Source organism: Medicago truncatula, chromosome 7 (genome assembly GCF_003473485.1).
Source record: "Medicago truncatula cultivar Jemalong A17 chromosome 7, MtrunA17r5.0-ANR, whole genome shotgun sequence".
Taxonomy (NCBI): Eukaryota; Viridiplantae; Streptophyta; class Magnoliopsida; order Fabales; family Fabaceae; genus Medicago; species Medicago truncatula.
This window is the reverse complement of record NC_053048.1, coordinates 46,035,313-46,057,027: the sequence shown is the minus strand read 5'-3', so window position 1 is coordinate 46,057,027 and position 21,715 is coordinate 46,035,313. Positions and strand designations below refer to the sequence as shown.

Genomic DNA, 21,715 nt, shown 5'->3' with positions numbered 1-21,715 from the left:
CCTTCAAACTCTCCCTAACCCTTAAAAATGTTTATATCAGACAACCCTTTAACTTGGGATATAAATCAGTTTGGTTATAGTTTTCTTAACAACATGAATTATGATCCACGCTAACAACTTATGGGATGATAAACCACAACAAGTCAACAACAGACTTAATAATACATCTTGACCCAGAAATTCAAGTATCTGATGCATGTTTACATTCTCCTATGTTGTATTGAATTTACTCATTCTGATCATTGTCGGATATTATCTTTTGCACTTGGATTTCAAGCACATTTTTTGTTTTCTAAATATCATTAGTCAACACACGACCCATGGTTTTCTACAATTCAAGTATTACACTTAAAAAAAATTGGATTTAGTATGCTACCTATCTTTCGTGATTATACAGTATAAACAGACAGCCCATGATTTCTTTGACCACAGGGAATGTGCTTGTTGACTCTATCAGTTTCACTACCATCTTTGAGGCCACCAGAATGTGCACCAGGCATAGCAGACCATAACTGCCCCAAGGCATCAACATTGCAAAAGGGTATTTTCTTCCTTGCCCTGTATATCATTGCCGTAGGCACAGGGGGGACCAAGCCAAACATTTCTACAATGGGAGCAGACCAATTTGACGAGTTCGAGCCCAAAGAGAGATCCTATAAGCTTTCTTTCTTCAATTGGTGGTTTTTTAGTATTTTCCTGGGTACCCTATTCTCCAACACTTTCTTAATTTACATACAAGACAATGTGGGTTGGGCTGTTGGGTACGGCCTTCCAACCATTGGACTTGGTATTTCAATATTTGTTTTTATGGTAGGAACTCCATTGTATAGGCACAAATTGCCCTCAGGAAGCCCTTTGACTAGGATGCTCCAAGTCTATGTGGCTACTTTTCGAAAGTGGAAATCATGCGTCCCAGAAGATCCAAAAGAGCTGCATGAGTTGAGTATGGAAGATTATGCTTGTAAGGGGAGAAACAGAATTGATCGCAGCACTTCATTGAGGTTAAGTCTAGTTATTTCTTATCCCTTCAAATCTCACTATACTTGTTTTTCCGTGTCAGGGGAATTTCTAATTTGCATACATCTTCCCCTTCTCTACTTGTAGTTTCCTTGACAAAGCAGCTATAAAGACCGGCCAAACGTCGCCATGGATGCTTTGTACAGTGACACAAGTTGAGGAAACCAAACAAATGACAAAAATGATTCCTATTCTGATTACAACAATTATGCCAAGCACATTGATGATTCAATCGACCACACTCTTCATTAAACAAGGCATCACACTAGACAAGAGAATGGGACCCCATTTTGATATTCCTCCGGCGTGTCTGACAGCATTTGTAACTATCTTCATGCTTATAAGCATTGTAGTCTATGACCGTGTTTTTGTGCCAGTGATTCGGCGGTACACAAAGAACCCCAGAGGGATAACAATGCTACAAAGACTAGGAATTGGCCTTGTGCTGCACGTCATTATAATGGTCACTGCATGTTTGGCTGAGAGGAAGCGACTAAGTGTTGCAAGAGAAAATGGTCTCTTTGGCCAGCATGACACCCTTCCTCTTACTATTTTTATTCTGCTACCCCAGTTTGCCTTGACAGGGGTTGCTGATAACTTCGTTGATATTGCCAAGATGGAAATCTTCTATGATCAAGCACCAGAAGGCATGAAAAGTCTCGGAACAGCGTATTTCACAACCAGCTTAGGTTTAGGAAGCTTTCTCAGTACTGTTCTTCTGTCTGCTGTTGCTAATATCACCCAAAGACATGGTCACAAGGGATGGATATTAAATAACCTAAACACTTCCCGTTTAGATTATTATTATGTATTCCTGGCAATACTAAGCTTACTCAACTTCCTTTTCTTTGTGGTTGTTGCCAAGTTTTATGCATATAATGTTGATGTAACACAAAACAAATATGGCTTGGAGATGATCCTTGCTTCAACTCAGGAGGACAATGCTAAAATAAGGCAAAGCACTCCACAACCAGATGCCAAGTCATGGGAAAATAAGGCTGTTGTTCCTTCTGCTAGCCCTTAAAAAAATAAATAGCTTTAGATTTGTCTTCTTGTGACTTCTTTCTTTCTTCACTTATCATTTCCGATTAACGAGCTTAAAGCTAAATGCAATGGTCTTTTCTTGTTTACTAGGAACATTAACATGGTCATAAATAATAGAGCTTATGATAAGACATTATATTGGGTATTATGGGTGCAGCGAAACAAATTAAATAGTTTATGGGAGACCTATCATGATTTTATCTGAATATGTTTAGGGTCAAGTTATTTCCAAACAATAATAAGCAATGCTAACATGACATGACATGAAAGCATACAAACCCAAGTCAGTTCATAACTGCTTGATTTTACACAAATAGTTTAGTAGAAATACCAACAATATCATCTAATAAAAATAGTTCATAACTGATTTTTTTATATATGTAGATGAAATGATAAGCCCTACTTGAAATTCATATACTCAAATGCGACATTCTGAGTTTGAATCCAGATGACGAAATAGTAAAAAGATTGATACAAACTAATATTTGTTTGCTCGTTACGTTTGCATTTAATATTTAATAGTAGTAGAATTTAAATTAATATATATCAATGCATACTTAAATGGGCTATTCTACATTTTTGTTGGTTGGTGATGCGTGGTAGTACAACGTGTTATAGGCGTGGGGTTATGGTGAAAAATGACTTGCATACACTTTGTGACTGTCCTATAGCAATGTCTGTCTGGAAGTATTTCCGTTCCTCTTATCATACTGATTTCTCTTGCTGGTTGTCAAGTTTGGTTAGAACATCATGCTTATGGCTAAGATAGGTTCACTTTTCATAGTTATTTGTTAGGAAATTTGGAGGAATAGAAATGAAGATATTTTTCAAAATATTAAGAAGGATAATTGGACTTCAGTAAATAGTATTTTATCATATCATTCTTCTTTGATAAATGCTCTTGTTCGACATGAGGACCGTCCTGTCCTTCTTTTCAAAATATTAAGAAGGATAATTGGGCCAGTAAATAGTATTTTATCATATCATTCTTCTTTGATAAATGCTCTTGTTCGACATGAGGACCGTCCTGTCCTTCGTAATGTTTGTTGGTACCCATTGACCGATGATTGTATCAAAGTCAATGTGAATGGTTATTTCTTTGGCAATCCATGTAATACGAGTTTTGGTGGCCTCTTGAGAGACTAACCTGATTTGGATTCATGATTTTTTTTTTTTTTTTTGTAGTTTTTGTGGTACAACATCTAATTTGTTTGCTGGACTATCATCCATTTGGCGAGGCCTTCACTTGGCATATGACCTTGGTCACAAGTATATTATTTTGGAATATGACTCTAAACTGGTTTTGGATTTTATTAAAGATGATCATGACTCTGATTTTGATCTTCATGGAACTATTCTTCTCTCATTAGGAAGTCTTCCTCTCTTCCTTGGCCAGTCTCATTTACCTATACCTTGAGGGGTCAATGAATGTGTGAGTGATTGACTAGATAAGTTTGAAGCTATGAATGTCGATCCATTGACCATATGGATTTCTCCTCTACCGCAATTAGTTCTCCGTTTTTTAGCCGACTCCTCTTGTACCAAAAAAAAAAAGGAATATCTGAAGCTTGACCGTGTTAGTTTGTCACGAGCTTGTAAGTATAAAGTCTTGTTGTGATTTAGGGTTAAAATTTTACTCCCAAATCTACATTTTTTACGAGTCTGGCTCCATGTGAAATGTCACCAAAAGAACTTCCCTTGCTTTCCAAACTTTTTTCATTATTTTTCATTTTACCAGATTCTTTTTCATTTTTATTAAAATTTTCAGATTATTTTTTATTTTATTAAATTTTCCAGAATTTTTTAATTTGTTTAATCATATTTTTTATTTTAATTAATTTTTTCGTAATTTTTTTTTATTTTTCAGAATATTTTTCATTTTTATTAATTTTTCCAGAATTTATTTAATTTTTTATGTTTTTTTCTTTTTTTATTTTTTGTTTTAAATCACAAATGCAACGTGTACCCTTTAAAAAAAATAAAAAATAAAAAAAATTATACAGTCAGCGTCCATTACACATGTGTCAGGTTTTAAAAAAATTAAAATTAAAATAATTACACAGTGGCGTGCCACATCAGCGTCTGAATGGGGTCAGGGGTGTTTTGTGGAGAATCTTAATATTATAGGGGTGTTTTGTGAAGAATCTTCATATTATAGGATTGGAATCTAAACTTTTATTTTTACAGGGGTAAACCAGAACTCGCCCAAATTACAGTGGGTAAAGACATATTAACCCTTAATTTTATGATAATAAACAAAAAAAATCTTGAAAAAGATAAAAGTTTGTCTTTTTTACTTATATTTTGGAACAAAGAAAATAATTTTTTTTTTACTTATATTATAGGACAGAGGGAGTACGTAATGTGAAATAAAGTAGTGGATAGAATGGTAATGTCCGGTAATAATGTCTCTTTGCAAAAATGGTACTTCTTCTGTCCCATAATACTTGACACAGTTGACCTTATTACATATGCCGATGTATAATTTTGACCTTATTAGAAAAAATTATGAAAATTTGATATTTAGAAAATATTCATCAAGATAAATTTAATGACATCTTATATGATATTATTTATCTCTGTATAGTACAAAAATATAGTCAAAGTAAATTAGATCAAAATTACATATTTTTAAATGGGTCATCTATTGCGGCATGGATGGAGTATTGAACATAGACATAACAGATAATGATTACCTGAAAACGAACCTTTCCCAATCCTCCACCTCGTCATGGTCCACACCCAATGGGCATAAATAGACTTCCAAAAGCGACCTCTACAACCAACGAGTCCTTGCTTCCCTTGCTTTCCTTGCTAGAACTAACAACACTCGGTATTCACGTGTTCGAAAACAAAACACCATAAAAAGAGTAAAAGTAAAAAGACCCAACAGCTCCGTAACACCTGAAAACTTAACCATCAATGTTTTTAATTAATTCATTTATAACTAACTGGTTATATATCATAAAGGGTTAATAGTGTTATACTCCCTTCTAATAGAGATCATTTTCGGGTTTGCCTCCGGTAAAAATATTTTGGTTTTCTTCCTTGTAAAAAAAATGAATACCCCTTTAATAGGTCATTCAAAAACCAAAATTCTTGAAAAAAAAAAATTGAAAATGACTTATTAGAGGGTTATTCTAAAAAAAATAATTTTACAAGAACGAAAACCAAAACAAAATTTTTACAGAGGATAAACTCGAAAATGATCTATATTACAGGGTGGTTAAAACACTATTTACCTATCATAAATACATTTTGAGAATTGTTGTTGACAGATTGCATAAGGCTGTGTCACACTAGTAATTTACCGAAATGCCCCCTCGGCAGTTAACTCCTGAATTATGGAACCGGCTGTAGTTAACTCCCGAGGAAAACTGAAAACTTCTGCAGTTAACTGCCGAAGAAAGCTCAAACCTGATTTTTTTTTTTGACAAAAACCATAAATTGTCATTAATAATATTTATTGATTTTGAATGTTTCAATCATTATTTTGGTACGTTTCAAACAATTACAATATATATATATATATATATATATATATATATATATATATATATATATGCATAAGTATAATACTGCAGTTGTTTGAAACGTACAAAATAATGATTGAAACATTCAAAATCAATAAATATTATTAATGATAATTTATGGTTTTTGTCAAAAAAAAAAAAAAAAAAAGGTTTGAGGTTTCCTTGGCAGTTAACTGCCGAAGTTTTCAGTTTACTGTCGAAGTTTTCCTCGGGAGTTAACTGCAGCCGGTTCCATAACTCGGCAGTTAACTGCCGAGGGGTATTTCGGTAAATTACTAGTGTGACACAGCCAATGCATATGTGTCAACAACAATTCTCATACATTTTTTACTTTTTTTAGAATAATTTCGCTAATAGTTTTTTTTATTAAGTACTCTTACCGTCCTAAATTTTTTTTTTTTTTTAAGGAAACTCTTGCCGTCCTAGAATGAATCTTAAATATTGATGTAATTATCATTATCGTAAATGTAAAATAAAAGTTTATTTTTTACGAAGCCAAACCAGCTTATTTAAATTGACATTGAGGAGAATCAAACCTAAAACCTCAAAGAATAGCCCTTCAAAGTCTAAAGTCAATACCGACTAATCCATATGGGTTGTAAAATAAAAGATATTGAATTGTGAGTTGATCAAACTAATATTATTGGTGTTTAATTAGAAAAATGTTGTTAATGCTCCCTTTGTCCAATCCACTTAGGTTAGTCTCATGGTGTTACTTTAAGACCTTAAAGTGTGTTTTTCTCAAGGTCTCATATTCGATTATCTCTGGTGTCAACTGTGGTGGACTAGTTTGATTTTTTTTTATTTTTTTTTTAAAAAAAAACTCTTCGTCTCTGATTGTAAAACCATTTACAAAAAATGTTGTCCATAAAAATTCTTCTCGGTACCAGTTTAAGTGGGTAGCTTGACTTTTAAAAAAAAAAAAAGTCTCTCCATTCATAATTGTAAAACCATTTACAAAAAAAATTGTTGTCCTTAAATATGAAACCATCTACAAATTTCTAAATATTTTATTACTCTTTTTTCAAATATACCCCTTATTAATACTATCAACGTATTTTATTTTTAGAAATACTATCAATGTATCTTAGAATATAAAAAGTAAACCTAGTATATATATAGATAAGGACAATTTGGTAATATCCAATTATATTTGTGACGAGTCATTGAACAACCTTTCTTAATATAATTTTGTAAAGTGGTTTTATAAAAAGGGTTGAAATGAATATTATATTGAAAAATGAAACGAGTCATTCATTTTATGATATTTTACTTACAAATGGGTTGTTAAGTGGAGTTATTCATTCCATTTTTAATTTTAACGCTTAATAACATTGAATTGATAAGTAATATCTTTGATGAGTTGATGGCCCTAGTTTTCTAGTGAGATAAACTCCAACGTATCTCTAAACTTTCTTTCTTCTTCGTTCATCGAGGAGGGGTGGTTGTAGGTCATTTTTTGACCTAGAATCACCCCTCTACATCTTTTTTTTCCTTTTTCTTTCGATCTAAATAAGTGGTTTTCATATCTATCAAGTTTTTCCTTTTGTGTTTTTTTGTGATTTCGTCATCTAAGTGCTGCGTTTTGTTGTTCGTCGTCTTGTGCAGCGTTTGATTTTACGTCTTGTCACGATGTTTGTTCAGTTCCAATTGAAAGATCTACATCAATCAATTACAAATTCAAGCAATGATTTGGACGTCAACGTTGCAGATCCGGAAGCATGGGTATTTCGGTGACTTAGGTTTTATCATATTATTTGTAGGCATTTTGCCGTTGTATGCTATTAACTTGGGTGCTATGAGTTTGTTTGCAGATTCACCCTTTACGTTTTTAGCGATGTTTGTATCTGATGTACTCTATCGATTTGAATGAATAAATAAATATCGTTTTGTTTTTGTCAAAAAAAAAAGGGGGTTGTTAAGTGGGGACAAAGGAAATATATGCTTCATCCGTCTCATACTAATCGAACATTTTGTTGATTTCATACATATTAAGAAAAATAAAAATTATACAAGTGAAAGAGGGAAAAAAAAGGTCTTAAGTGTCTTGTCAAATATTTATGCATTCAAAATTATCATAAATGCAAAGTATAATATATTAAATTAAGAGTGATAAAAATAGCAATATTTAGAGTTATAATTAGAAAGAAAAAAAAGTAGTTAATACTTAATATTGCATTAAAAATTGAAATGAGATAAAAAAAAAATATTACAAATTATTTTCTTTCAAATGAATCCGCTCTTTTAAGATGGAGGGAGTAACATTCATCCGTTTAAGAATTAAAATTTTGGTATGATTTAAGAATTAAGAAAGGGAAATGTATATATACTTATAAAACACATGTTAAGGTATCAAATAGACTTTAAAATTTGTGCGAATTTATTTCTCGGATGAAATTTAATGTTTCTCGATAAATACCTACATTTGATGGAAATCTTAACACATGTTTTAAGGACACATATTAATATGACTCATTAAAAAAAGAAAATACTAACAAGTATCTTTGGGACTCTCTTTAAAGACTTTAGATAGTACTCCCTCCGTCCCATATTATAAGCAAAAAAAAAATTATTTTACATTTATTAAGAAAATTAAAATATAGTAGTTTGTAACATAGTTTATTGTGTTATCCTTGAAATAAGTTTTATACGAAGATGTAAAAACAATTTTCATTTGTCATTGATTATTGAGAAAATGAAAGAGATAGCAAATTGAATGCACTTTGCATTTAATTTTCTTTTGAAAAGATAATTTTTTGTAACAACATAATTAAATATAATAAAAGTTGATATTTTTTGTTTATAATTTGAGACAAAGAAAATAAATTTTTTTTCTTCTTATAATTTAGGACGGAGGGAATAAATTTTTATAATAACTTATCCTTTCAATGCTTCCGAAATTGAAACATTAAACTTTTTGAATAAATAATTTCTTAATTTACAATCTTCAAATTCGTTAAAAAAAAAAATCTAAAAGTAAATGATGATTTATTAGTAGAAAGAAAGAATGGCCCATAATTCAACGTTCAAAACCGAGAAAGGTCAAACATAAAAGGCATCATCACCACTTTTGATTAACAAACTTCTCCCAACTGGTTAACCATTAACCAATGTTCATCAGACTCACACTTTCCTTCTTCTTCTTCTTCCCATAGCTTCTCTCTCGCTGCTTCAATGGCGAACAAACCGTTTCTCATCTTCTCCATCCTCCTCGCATTTCTCGCCGTCGCCGGAGGAGATTCCGGCCAAGGCTCCGAACTCGATTACTCTAAACTCTCCGGCATTATTATCCCAGGCTTCGCTTCTACTCAGCTTCGAGCATGGTCTATTCTTGACTGCCCTTACTCTCCGCTAGATTTCAATCCTCTCGATTTGGTTTGGCTCGACACCACCAAAGTACAAACAATCTCACTCTCTATATCTCTCTCCGATATTTCAACGTCGTTTTGCATTTACTGTATGATGATTGAATCTTACCGTGGCAGGCGATAATTTTTTTTTCTTTAGATGATCAGTTTTGTGAAATGTTTTTGTTAGCTTATCGTGAAAGTTTTTATCTCAATTCTGTTACAATTGTCTGTATGTAGATAGATGAGTGCGTAGGTTCTGAATAAATTCTTATAAAAAAATATCAACTTATTCAAAGAATTTGTGCATGTTTATTTTCTCTGTTTGGAACTTAGTTCTGAAATCAGCTGCTTATAGCATAAGCGCTTATCATATGAGCGCTTACGAATAAGCTATTTCCATTACACAAGAAAAAATGAAGTCAGACTGTTTTTGTATAATCTATAAACTGTTTTCATAAGCTATCCTGAGAGCTTATGGAAGTAGGTTTTTTCATAAGTTCTCCTGAATAGTGTAACAAGTGGCTATGCCGGTAGATAAACTTGAATAAGTCAAGCCAAAAGGTCCTTTATGTGTTTGAACAGATCATCCTTTAGGAATAATGTATATGAGAATTTGTTTGTTTTACAGCTTCTTTCTGCTGTGAATTGTTGGCTTAAGTGCATGTTGTTGGACCCTTACAATCAAACAGATCATCCTGATTGTAAATCCCGTCCTGATAGCGGTCTTTCCGGAATTACAGAGCTTGATCCAGGTTATATAACAGGTGTGTTTTGCATCTCTATTTGATTTGATTTTGCATCGTTTTTTAGTTTGATGAAATAGTTTTTTTATTTTTTTTTATTTTTTATATACTTGTAGGACCTCTTTCGTCTGTATGGAAAGAATGGATTAAGTGGTGTATTGAATTTGGCATAGAAGCTAATGCAATAATTGCTGTTCCTTATGATTGGAGACTGTCACCATCCATGCTTGAAGAACGAGACCTTTACTTTCATAAGCTTAAGTATGTCTACTACATCTTTGCATATGACTCACTTAGTTTTCTGTCATTGTCTGCTATTTTTTGGATTAAATGATTGTTTGGTACAAATTGTAGTCAAAATTGCAGTAGGCCACTTTGTTTCTTCGCAGCAATTAATTTTCTATTTCATAAAAGTTTGCCTAAACATGTAAGTGATAGTTAATAAATCTTAATGCATGGTCTATAAAATTGCATACTTGAGTTTATGCGAACTTCATAAACAAATATTATATTTGTTCTATTGGAGTATAAGGGAAGTTAAGTTTAAGAGAGAATGATATGAAATAGAAAGAACTGGGGGAATTGAAAATAGTTAATTCCCCATATTCTCCAATGATTGATGAGGGGACAAAGCAGAAGGCTGTATCATAGTAAATTTTTACTATAACCATGCAATGCTTGCATTATTTAAATAACCATATTTTTTTATTCTAAGACAATACAAACCCAATCCTGTCATCAGCCTCTCAATTTGGAGAGGAGCAAGTGTTTGAAGGGGAATAGTTCCCCCCAGTCCCTACATTCCCTTCCCTTCATAAATTTTGAACTCCCAAATTAAGGAGTTCTTTCCATCCCATCACATTTTCACCCTCATCTAAACAAACTCAAAGTTCAACGTATTTAAACAAAAATAAATAAAAAATTACTAGTCTGGCACAGTAAATTAGTCATACAGCCAGTACTTGAGAATTAGAGTCTAGTAGCATCTGAAATAAGAGTATACTTAAGACTTAAGTTTTTTCATGATGCATCTTTGTCAACCTCAGTGTCATGGTTATTCTAATAATCCATATTTTTTTAGATAAAGGTTAATAGGGCACAAAGGCTTTACAAGAGGAAAAAAATCTCAATTATGTTGACATCCAAAAACCTCACAATCAATTGTAGCACTCCAAAAATATTTATTAAAAATAAAGACAGTAAATCAGAAAACAAGAGCATGGCCATGGGGGGACAAAATCCAATGCCCATGGATTAAACAAAAGGTCACCTAAATCTATATCTAGGACCTAGGAAGGTTTAGTCTATTTCCAAAAAATCCACCCTAATGAAGCTAGGAATAAGATTCCCCCAAAAAAGTGATGATATAATAATCCATATACACATAGCATCGTGACACATTTACACATACACATTTGGAGTACTCTTGTGCGTTTCCAACACTAGTACTACACTCCATTCTAGTCCAATATAGATTTTCCGACATGTTGAGGACACAACTTGGACATGACTCTTGCACCTAGCTGACACTTCAATTTTGGGTAGACATGATTGCATGAAAAGGGACACAAGTGGTTCAATAAATTTCATTTGTTTTATGATAACAATCAACTAGGGGGTGGAAAGCCTTAAATAGTTAAATTGATTATATACCTTTTAGGTTTTCGGTAGTGGATGGAAGGGTTGAAGGTGAAAGGCATAGTTGATCATCTTGTTGTATAATATTTTTTTTGTGAAGAGACAAAGTGTTCAAATTGCATATGATGTCTTTAAGTATTTTCTTCTTCTAAGATTCATTATCATAGGAAATAATTCTAATAATATCTGTACACCAGAATATAGATCCACCTTTCAAAGCCGAGTTAATTTGTTTTTCTCAAAATGTCAGGCCTTTAGATGAAATTGGTTTGTTAATTGCATTGAGGATATTTACATTTTTCAATTTGTGTTTCTTTTTGCAGATTGACATTTGAGACTGCTTTCAAACTTCGAGGTGGCCCCTCTTTAGTTTTTGGTCATTCATTGGGTAATAACGTTTTTCGTTATTTCTTGGAGTGGTTGAAGCTAGAAATTGCACCAAAACATTATATCCAATGGCTGGATCAACATATTCATGCTTATTTTGCTGTTGGTATGATTGACTTATGTGCATCTGTTACAGTTTAAAGGTATTTCTGATAATTATATATCGCTGTGCTGAATTTCCTTCTCTGATTGGTTGTCTTAGCTGCTCCACTTCTGGGTGCAACTGAAACCATTGAAGCAACACTTTCTGGATTCACATTTGGTCTTCCAGTATCTGAGGTTACCTTCTAATTTTTCTAACTTATCTTTTCTTTTGGATTTGTTTGTCTGCTAACTTATCTAGGTTTATGCTGTTCAAAATCATTGGTCTGTTATTCTTTCATATATTACCTATATGCCACCAACTGTTAGCATTGCATGTTTCTGAGTTATAAGTCCTTTATTGTTCAACTCGATTCAAACTCTTTTAGCAATGAACTGTAGATAGAAATTCTTCAACATGACACAGCCTTCTACAATTGGATATCATGCATTCGTATATAAAGCAAGTAGAAAACACTTCTCTAAACAGTGAGCTGGATAATTGTAGAAAATAGCAGCTTGAGTTCATAGTTGTGCATTGCATCCTGTCTGATTTTCAGGAATGATTGAACTGATACCTTGTTATTCTATCATCCTACAAATCTAGACGATAACTAACTCCTAGATAAACATCAAATTGCTATGGGTTAATAGACAGATTGATTTGGACACATTCCATGTTTAAAATTGTGTATGCAGTTTTATTCCCATCTTAATACATGCATATAATAATTTTTTTAAGGCACCAGGGAACAGCTCGATTGATGTTCAACTCCTTTGCTTCGTCATTGTGGATGATGCCTTTTTCCAAGTACTGTAGAGCAAGTAATAAATATTGGAAGCATTTTTCTGGAGGAAAGCAAGTAGGTACCAATACATATCACTGTGATGAGGAGGAGTTTAAGTCAAACTTTTCTGGATGGCCAACAAAGATAATCAACATTGAAATTCCTTCAACCCGTGGTGAGATTGTTGAAACTTTTGCATTTTCTAGTAAGCAGTCTTGTTATGCTGCCTATGGCCCCCACCTGCCTTTTGTATCTTCTGCTTGCAGGATTTGAAGCATATCCCTCATTTTCAGAAATCCCCGAGGCCAACTTGTCCGGAATGGAATGTGGACTACCTACTCAATTATCTTTCTCAGCTCGTGAAATAGCGGATGGCTCCTTTTTCAAGGCAATTGAAGATTATGACCCAGACAGCAAGAGACTCTTGTACCAATTAGAGAAGTGAGTGTTATCTCAATAATTGTTCATTAAAATATAATTTTATTGAAATTTTGATCATTCTACATGAAATGCTAAAGGCAAAGCACAGGCGGCATCCAAACTACTGTGGGATTGCATATTGATTTTTTTCAAAAACAATTCTTTTAAGAATCTTAACAGCTTAAACACTAAACATCAAAAGGAGTTATTTGATTGAACATATGTTCTTACTAACCTATTGTTATAAAAAAGAGAAATTAGCAACCAAATTCCCCCCTTCCTAAAAGAAAATAAGTTTTTAACCTATTAGTTTTAATGTGGTTGCAACTATAAGCTTTGAAAAGGACCTATAAATAAATAGGGTGGTTTCATTTACCAGTAATATATGTATGAGGGAGTTTTCCGGTGTTATAAATTTCTACTTTGTATTATTTAGTTTTTATTACATTCTTTACTGCTACGCAGCTTCATGCTGTTATTTGTAGTTCTATATTGAACTGGCATGTCATTGAATACTTTAATGTTTCAGATCATATCTTGGTGATCCTGTACTTAATCCACTTACACCTTGGGATCGGCCACCAATAAAAAACGTGTTCTGCATTTATGGCAGTAATTCAAAGACAAAGGTACATTAGCATTTCTAGTGTCAACCACAATTGCAAATACTAAAGAGTTCCATTTAAATTAAGTTTGGTAAAAAAAAAATTTAAAAAAAAATCTGAAATCCCGAACTTGGAATTGGAAGGGTTGAAAGTTGTAAAGTAGCTATATTATTCATTTGCACCCCATTATGTAGTTTGTTTTAGTTTAGAACTCTGTCAGTTTTGTTTTAGTTCACTATGTCTGATGTTGGTATTTCAGTTTCTTTTTATTTTTTAGAACAAGTTGCAAATATTGAGTTTATGTATATGGGCCATCTGCATACATAAATAATGTGTTTTATTTGGTTTTATTATGGAATATTTAGTAAAGTCACATCACTAGTACTTGTAAATTTTGTGATTTTCTCATTGTATACTCCCCTCATGTTTATTTGCAAGCCTTTACCTTACTCATTTTCTTCAGTATTGTTAGTTATGTTAAGAAGAGGCCACTAGTAAAAATGTATAATAAAGAAACTCCTAGAATTTGGGTTGGGCCTAACTCAACCTTATAAAACTGGTTTGTAAGGTGAGGACTACCTCTACTTATAAGCCCATGTTCAGGCTTATCTCCGAAGGTGGGACTCTTAACCCCCCCACTCCCAGGACTAGACATCTGGAGCGTGACCCGAGTGGCCAGATAGGGGAAACCTGATAGCAGGTGACCCAGCTGATCTTGGATAGGCTCCGTTACCAACCTAAAAGTTATTCTGGCCTCTCAAAATTCTATTATTTTTAAATTATATAGAAACTTTCAAAACAATCATGTCTATTTCTCTCTGTACTAGCCAGTTAGCACTTAGTAGCACTTAACAATCTAGAGAGACATTTTATTTGTGCTATATTCTAGTATTTGCTTCTTTGTGCTTATTGTTGAATACTGAATACTTTCTTGTGGTATAAGGGTGACACTGGCTCAGTGGCATCTCAATAACTTGCATTTCTCACATGTAAATTATTTTGAGCTTCATAAATAATGCGAACCATCCAATTGTTTCTATATTAACTTTTTCTTGCTGATTTTTCAACATAATAAATCTTTGGGGAGTCTGTAATGAGATATTGTGCTGTTGTGAATGATATTTTTTGCTTCATAACTATCAAAATAGGTTGGTTACTACTTTGCCCCTAGCGGCAAGCCGTATCCTGATAACTGGATCATTACAGATGTCGTTTATGAGTACGAAGGATCTCTAGTCACAAGGTAACTGTCATTATTTAAGATGTAATGGCTTTTTTTAATTGTAAACAGAACAAAAATTATATTAGTGTCTGTGCATCTTGTTTTTTATTTGTACTTCGAGGAGCTTGTCATGTTGCTTAAAGTTACACAAATATTTGTCTCTTCTGCACTTTATATTGTGCCTATCTGGTCCTGGGCCCAGGCAAAATACCTCCTCTTCCCTTCTGCATTTCCAATTCTACTCTATTCTATTTTTATATCTCTGTTTTTGGTCTGGTCTTTGACCTTCAAGGGGAAGGGGAAGGTGTATGATGGATTCAAAGAGAAGCATATAAACTGTAAGAGACAATCATTTTATTTAATTCGATAAGCATTGTTTTTACAGGATATACTTCAACCCTTAAACAGTACATGAAAATATGATTAAAGTATAACAACTTAAAACAAAGGTCTACACATTTATCTTGATAGTTTAACTTGTGTGCTTAATATTTTGACACTGCTAGCTCCTTATTTGCTGTTGTCTTGCAAAATATTGGTTTGTTGTTTTTCACCTCATTAATAATTAATAAGTCATTTTTCTTCTAAAGATATTTAATACACTCACCTAGGTCGTTGCTGTTCCATTTAATCATAATCAATTCTCACAAGATCAAAATCTAAACTAGCTTCTATCAGTCATCATCCTTTTTTGCTGGGTTTGGGGTAGGAATGATTTGTTGGTTAAAATATCTGGCATTAATTTTGCAAATTTATGATATTTTTTATTTTGGATCATGTATAGTGGGGATGTGGTTCTACTATTACAGTTTTTATTTGTACATTTTCTGGATATTCTGTTTAAACTAGTCTTAACTGTCAGGTCAGGAAATCTGGTTGAAGGGAACCCTGGATCTATAAGTGGCGATGAGACGGTAAATTTAAATTATTTTCCTTTACTTTTTTATGATATACTGATCATCCCAACTGGATTACAATAAAATCAGCCCTTTCCAGGTTCCATACAACTCCCTATCTTGGTGCAAAAATTGGCTGGGACCAAAGGTGAACATTACAAGAGCTCCTCAGGTATTCTTGTCTAAAAATAACGTGCCATCGTTTTTATTTTTATTTATTTTTAATTATTTTCACCTCTTCTGTTCACAGAATGTTTGGTATTAAGTTCAATTAATTTGCAAATATGCTATTAAAGGATTAGTTTGTTGGAACAAAGTTTTTTATTTATGTTATATGTCCTGTTCTGTCTTAGTCTCTCAGGTAGATGGGTGTGTGAGTCTGAGTTCTAGACCCGTAAGTTGTGTTTTACAATTCATTATGTCTGTTGTGGATTGATGTGGTGGTGATATTGCTTTTCTTCCTTTAACCCCTTTTCCTCCTCTTTATTTTTTATTTATTGTATGTCTGTGGCACTGCTCTAGCTTCAAGAGGGAAGAGCTATTTTAGTTGTCCATTAAGATATGTCTAAAAGGTCATTGAAGCGGTTATGTTTATTCTCAGTTATGTCATAATTTCCCTCAATAAGCATCTCAAAGGGGAAGGCATCAAATTTAAGATATATTTTGATTTTGATATAAATAAATCTGTATCTTTTCAAGTTTGATATTTCTTATCATTCCTTTATATATTTTCTTGTCTTCGGTTTGTTTATTTGCATTCATACTATTAATTGTATGGCCATGTTTATATTTATCTTTGTTTTAACTTTTCAGTCAGAACACGATGGCTCAGATGTACAGATTGATTTGAATGTGGAACATCACTATGGAGATGATATTGTTCCAAACATGACAAGGTTTCCTAGGGTTAAGTACATAACATATTATGAAGATTCTGAAAGTCTTCCAGGAAAGAGGACAGCAGTTTGGGAGCTTGATAAAGGTGCATGCATGACTTGTCCTTAGTTTTCTTGGACTGCCCCCTAAGTTTCTTTCATTCCATTTTGGCTTCTAGGTTACAAACATTAGATACCTTGGTCGCTTAAGTTTTCTCGTTCCATTTTAGTCTCTTAAGTTGCAAACACTGACACTCTTTTTTGCCACTTTTTTAAGGGCAAAAATAGTATATCTTCTATTTTTCGGGAGCCCCTAATATGCACTTACAGAAAAAGGTTTACGGGTGGACCTTTGAAAAATACAGGATATAACCGGTTGGCGCTGTAACGAAACCATTTTTTAGTTTACTTTATGCTAATACTAGTACTACATAGGTAGACCACTATAGTCAGTTTATAATATTTTCTCAAAAAAAAAAAGTTCTATAAAATTTTAGTGGTAAAGATAGATTTGAAGTAGAATAAAAATCAAGATACACGTGAAGCCCGAGTCACCAACGTCAAAATTTTTGTCCATGCCTCTGTGATATCCTACAATGGTGGAAGGGGAAGGACAATTTTAGGTGGAAAAAATCTGCTTGGGTACATCTAAATTGGGAGGAATGAAAAATTAAAAGGAATTAAGCAGCATCTAAATTAAAAGATTCAAAACTAAAATAATTTTTTTCCATTGTCCGTGCCTCTGTGATCCCCCCTACTGTTGACCATAGCAATTTATTTTAGTTTTTACTCTGGATTGGAAAGCTTTTATCAAATTCATGAATTTTCCACTGGTAAAAATCTGCTTGTTCAACAGAGAACTATTAGGTTGATGTATTTTGTCTGAAATATTTTTTCCTGCAATTTGTGTGCTTGTTTTGAGGCACAATTGTTACTAAACAAGCTCAAACAACAAACTGTTGGTGTAATTAAAACTTGGGAATTTTGAAGAATAGATCAACAACATCATCTTGGACTTGATTATTTAAAAAAAAAATGGACCTTATCAGTAAGACCGTATAGGTGAGTTACACAATCTCAGTTGGTTTTAAATATCTCCATGTTTCAATTCATTTTTTCAAAGTTGACACAATTAGATATGTGCTTCTGCTCACACCGGAGAAGAGGACCTCCTTCAAAGACATGGGATGACAATGAATATAAATTACTATGTACTCTACTAATAACAATTTTGATTGATGATGTAGCATAGTTGCCCCCAGTTCCTGTAGCACCATCGTCCACCACATCACATGAAAATTATAACTTCGGTACTTGCAAATTGTTGAAGAAGTTACAACAACAACAATAACAAAGCCTTATCCCACTAAGTGGGGAAGTTTGAAGAAGATAGTGGCAGAAAAAAAAAAAGAAATAATTGGATATATCAAATATAAGATAAAAAAAGGAAGAAATAAGGTGATAACCTGCTATAGTAGGTTCAGTTGAATGGGTTCACTAATAGACCTCTTTAAATGGGACCATATTAGGGGCGCCCCTATTTTCCTCTATTAAAATCCCCCTCTTCCCCTCTCTCCGTCACAACTCAACCAACAAAATATCTAATTAAATCTATCCTTCCCTTCCCCTCCACTCCATTAACATTCTTCCACTTTTGTCTACTTTTTTGAACCAAACAAACCCTTAAGGTTTCAAATTATCGAATTAAATATCTTACTGATTATGCATTAACCAAATTATTTAGTTAAATGTATGCATTAACCCAAGAAAAGGTTATTTATCTGTCACTAATTATCTGTATTTTAATAAACAATAAATTTGTATTGCTATTATTTTATGGATGAGCAAGAATTATGATGTCAGAACCCCCAAGCATCATTCTATAAAATTTACATACAAGTAAATTGACACTATATTCTTGTAGCAAATCACAGGAACATTGTTAGATCATCAGTGCTAATGAGGGAATTATGGCTTGAGATGTGGCGTGATATCCATCCTGATGCGAAATCAGAGTTTGTCACAAAAGGTATTTCATATACTATTTTCATTGACAAATTTCTAAAATTTAGCTGATAATCGTCAATTATTATACCATTACAGCTAAGCGTGGACCTCTAAGAGACGAGGACTGCTATTGGGATTATGGGAAAGCTCGCTGTGCATGGCCAGAGTATTGTGAATATAGGTTATATTCTCTCTCTTCCATTTAAGGCCTAAGTTATTTTTCAGGAGGATTATGATTCTAGGTTCACAAAATGGGTAATGGTTGAGTTAGCTGAATTAACCAGAAGTCTATGACTCCCAAATTTGTTATTTTTTAAAAATATTTCATTTTAGCATTAAAATAATATTTTTATTTTTTTAGCTTGTACAAAAAATACACGTTAAGAGGGGGACCATTTTTCATTTAACTAAAACAAATGTAAATGTCCTGCTGCCGACTCGAGGATTAGTTCCATAGTAGGTTCAAAGAGCCTAAGCTGTGGGGATGCCTTTGAGCGCCTATTTGGGGTTAAAGACCCTAATTAAGGTTGGTCAACAGTAAATGGGTATAGACATTAAAGTTTGCCACCTCTGTGTATTTGAGTCCAGCTGTCCAAGTATATGTCTGTTTCTTAAATGCGGGAATGGGTACAAGACTTCCTAAGTTGGGATTCTCCTTGACCTATCTTATCCTGACTTGCATGTTTTTTTGTTTATTTCTTTTAATATGTCAAATGTATCCTATTGCAGGTATGTTTTTGGTGATGTTCACTTGGGACAAAGCTGCAGGTTGAGATATACTTCAGCTGATTTGTTGTTGCATTATTTGTAAATAAAAAGGTACTTTCTTTCATGTTCTGTGTTAATGTTTTGCTTATTTCCTTTTTTTGGATTGAACCTACACTGCTATATGGAGGGCAAGCCTTGGTGCAACAATATGGTTGATGTGCCGTGACTTGAAGGTCACAAGTTCAACTCTTAGAAACATTTTTTCCGCGTGCGGGGGAAAGACCGCATGCATCTACTCTCCGCTTTCTGGGGAAAGACTTTATATTTACCCTCTCTAGACTCCACCTGTTGGGAGCCTCGTACAATTGGCCGACCTATGCACTGATATATGATTTTAAACAGAATTTGGAACAAGGTAGCCTTAAAAATACGAATTGCTCTGTTGTCGTGACTCTTAAATTTGCTCTGTCCTTGCCTTAAAAGCTTCAATTATTTGGTCTTTGGTGACCATTACCTCCTTCTAGGTCATTCTCTTGACTAATTGTAACTGTTGCTCCATAAATGCATGTTTAGCTTTTACATTGATGTGCAGCATGATTGAAGAAATGAACTGTTAATTGTTGTTGCCAAATTGTGAAGGCAGCATTTATATTAAGATATATGCTGAGTTGTCTTGGAAGCTGAATCTTTAAGATTTTCATATTTTTCTGTGAATAATACATGGCTTGTGTTAGCTTATTATATTCAAGGGAAATTCTGATGAGTGCCCTTGAGGTATTGGTTAATCCATCAAAAGAAGCAAGTTTGTATGGGGAAATGTTGTATTTATTATATTGACAAAGGTTTGACTTGTATTTTCGAGACAAATTTTCCTTTTATAAGTTCCTTAACCAATGCCCTTAGGGCACTCATTAGCAAGACCCTATATTCAATAACAAAAAAACACTACCCAGTATGATTTCGTTGTTCATTAAGATAAACTCATTTTCCTAATTTGATTCCTTTATTTAGATACTTCATCTCTTCTTGTTCTTACTTCATACATTTTACACACCTGAAGTAAACTTGCTCAATTTGAAGTTAGAAAATCTGTTTGACCACAAACTCGGAGTCTAAGACAGAATGCACATGAAACCACTGAGTGCAAGGCAAAACAAAGAGATAAAGAATGTAGTTGGTCATAGTGTACAATTCTTCTATACAGTATGCAATCAGTTTCATACCAAATAGTAATAAGACCGGTAACGATAAAATGACATTTCCTTTACTGCTTCATATTATGAAGGAGAGTATTTCAGTAAAAGGTAATAATGTAATATAGTATACATTACCCTCAGGAATGACAATAATATTGCTTTCTTTTCCTTTTGGACATTTCATGGCTTCCGTCGTACAATCATATATAATAGTAATTGATTTATATGTAGACTAGTGGTGCCTTTCCAGCTCTGGTTTTACTGTAATGATAAGCTTTTTGTTTATTCTTCTTAGAATCTCAGATGCTGGTGGGATCATTTTGTTCTCCTGGATGACACACTACACTTGAATGTCAAAATTCCTCCTCTGAATAACAGGTGTTTGGAATTTGACCATTTTTCTGCATCATAGACTTGTTGCGCCACTGTGTTCTTGCAAATTCTTTGCTTGCTTCATTTGGAACTTTGGCCCAACTTCATAGCTCATTTATCCACTTCACAATTTGTACAGTATATCTCAAGGCAGAACTTAGTTAATGTAGTATTCTACTGTTTCTAGCAGCAGGCATGAGGCATCTCCCATTGATATATTACTCGTAGCATCTGATATTCGTCATCATATGCTCAACAAAACGAAATTCAGGTTATTACCTTCCATTTGTTGAACCACAATTTACACGGCTATTATGCTAGGTGCAATTTTTTACTGTTGGTTACTTGAGTAACCAGCTCCCACTTTGCCATCCCGGCCAATAACAGGCCAGATTTTGGTGGATTTGTAATCATTATTTGTCAATTGGTTGACAGTGTTCTTGATTTAGGACATACAAGATATAGTAATATGTATAATCCATTGTTATAAAAAGTTTATATTGGAAATGAGGGTACATGAGAATATAAAAGATAATAGTGAAGCTGGGAAAATCTCTGTTATCTGTTTTCATAAGACATTTTCTTCGCTACATATTATTTACCGTTGTTTACTATCTTCATAATTTAGATTTATAACACAAACATATGCTGGAACTTAGGCTCTGTCAAACATGTTAGATGTATAATTGGAAAACCAATAATCATGTCTTGAATTGTTTTCTTTGATGTTGTAAATTCCTTCCACAGAAAGGAAAAACAATTTTGCACTGTTATTATAAACTTATGTTAAGATTCTTTTTTCCAATCTGCTGACTCTTGGGTTTATGGTATAA

The 21,715-nt window shown here is 33.3% G+C and overlaps 2 protein-coding genes across 5 annotated transcripts; both read left to right on the top strand.

Moving 5' to 3' along the window:
• On the top strand, positions 1-2,204 carry LOC11425206 (protein NRT1/ PTR FAMILY 5.2). Its single transcript, XM_024771202.2, has 2 exons — positions 1-1,001; positions 1,105-2,204. The coding sequence occupies exons 1-2, from the start codon at positions 436-438 to the stop codon at positions 2,039-2,041; spliced, it is 1,503 nt and encodes a 500-aa protein (XP_024626970.2). The 5' UTR covers positions 1-435; the 3' UTR covers positions 2,042-2,204.
• A 6,414-nt stretch (positions 2,205-8,618) lies between these two features.
• Positions 8,619-21,505, top strand: LOC11421671 (phospholipid--sterol O-acyltransferase). Of its 4 annotated transcripts, XR_003007010.2 has the most exons (17): positions 8,620-8,990; positions 9,573-9,708; positions 9,804-9,948; positions 11,649-11,818; positions 11,915-11,991; positions 12,543-12,756; positions 12,848-13,022; positions 13,531-13,630; positions 14,755-14,849; positions 15,691-15,742; positions 15,825-15,896; positions 16,538-16,706; positions 18,524-18,628; positions 18,703-18,787; positions 19,336-19,425; positions 20,806-20,888; positions 21,073-21,505. XR_003007010.2 is itself a non-coding variant. In XM_003625284.4 (16 exons), exons 1-15 carry the CDS (start codon positions 8,769-8,771, stop codon positions 19,415-19,417), a joined length of 1,872 nt encoding a protein of 623 aa, XP_003625332.2. In that variant the 5' UTR covers positions 8,619-8,768; the 3' UTR covers positions 19,418-19,425; positions 20,806-21,505. The 4 variants fall into 4 exon arrangements, 2 of the variants coding, with proteins under 2 accessions (XP_003625332.2, XP_013449932.1); XM_003625284.4 differs by having other exon boundaries at positions 8,619-8,990; positions 12,875-13,022; positions 20,806-21,505; XM_013594478.3 differs by having other exon boundaries at positions 20,806-21,505.
• Positions 21,506-21,715: the final 210 nt, after the last annotated feature.

Excerpts from the sequence above, each read along its gene's own strand:
- LOC11425206 (XM_024771202.2), top strand. The coding sequence starts at position 436 with ATGTGCTTGTTGACTCTATCAGTTTCACTACCATCTTTGAGGCCACCA. Across the intron at positions 1,002-1,104 it reads GATCGCAGCACTTCATTGAG|TTTCCTTGACAAAGCAGCTA; the intron begins GTTAAGTCTAGT and ends CTCTACTTGTAG.
- LOC11421671 (XM_013594478.3), top strand. The coding sequence starts at position 8,769 with ATGGCGAACAAACCGTTTCTCATCTTCTCCATCCTCCTCGCATTTCTC. Across the intron at positions 9,709-9,803 it reads TGATCCAGGTTATATAACAG|GACCTCTTTCGTCTGTATGG; the intron begins GTGTGTTTTGCA and ends ATATACTTGTAG. Across the intron at positions 13,631-14,754 it reads GCAGTAATTCAAAGACAAAG|GTTGGTTACTACTTTGCCCC; the intron begins GTACATTAGCAT and ends CTATCAAAATAG.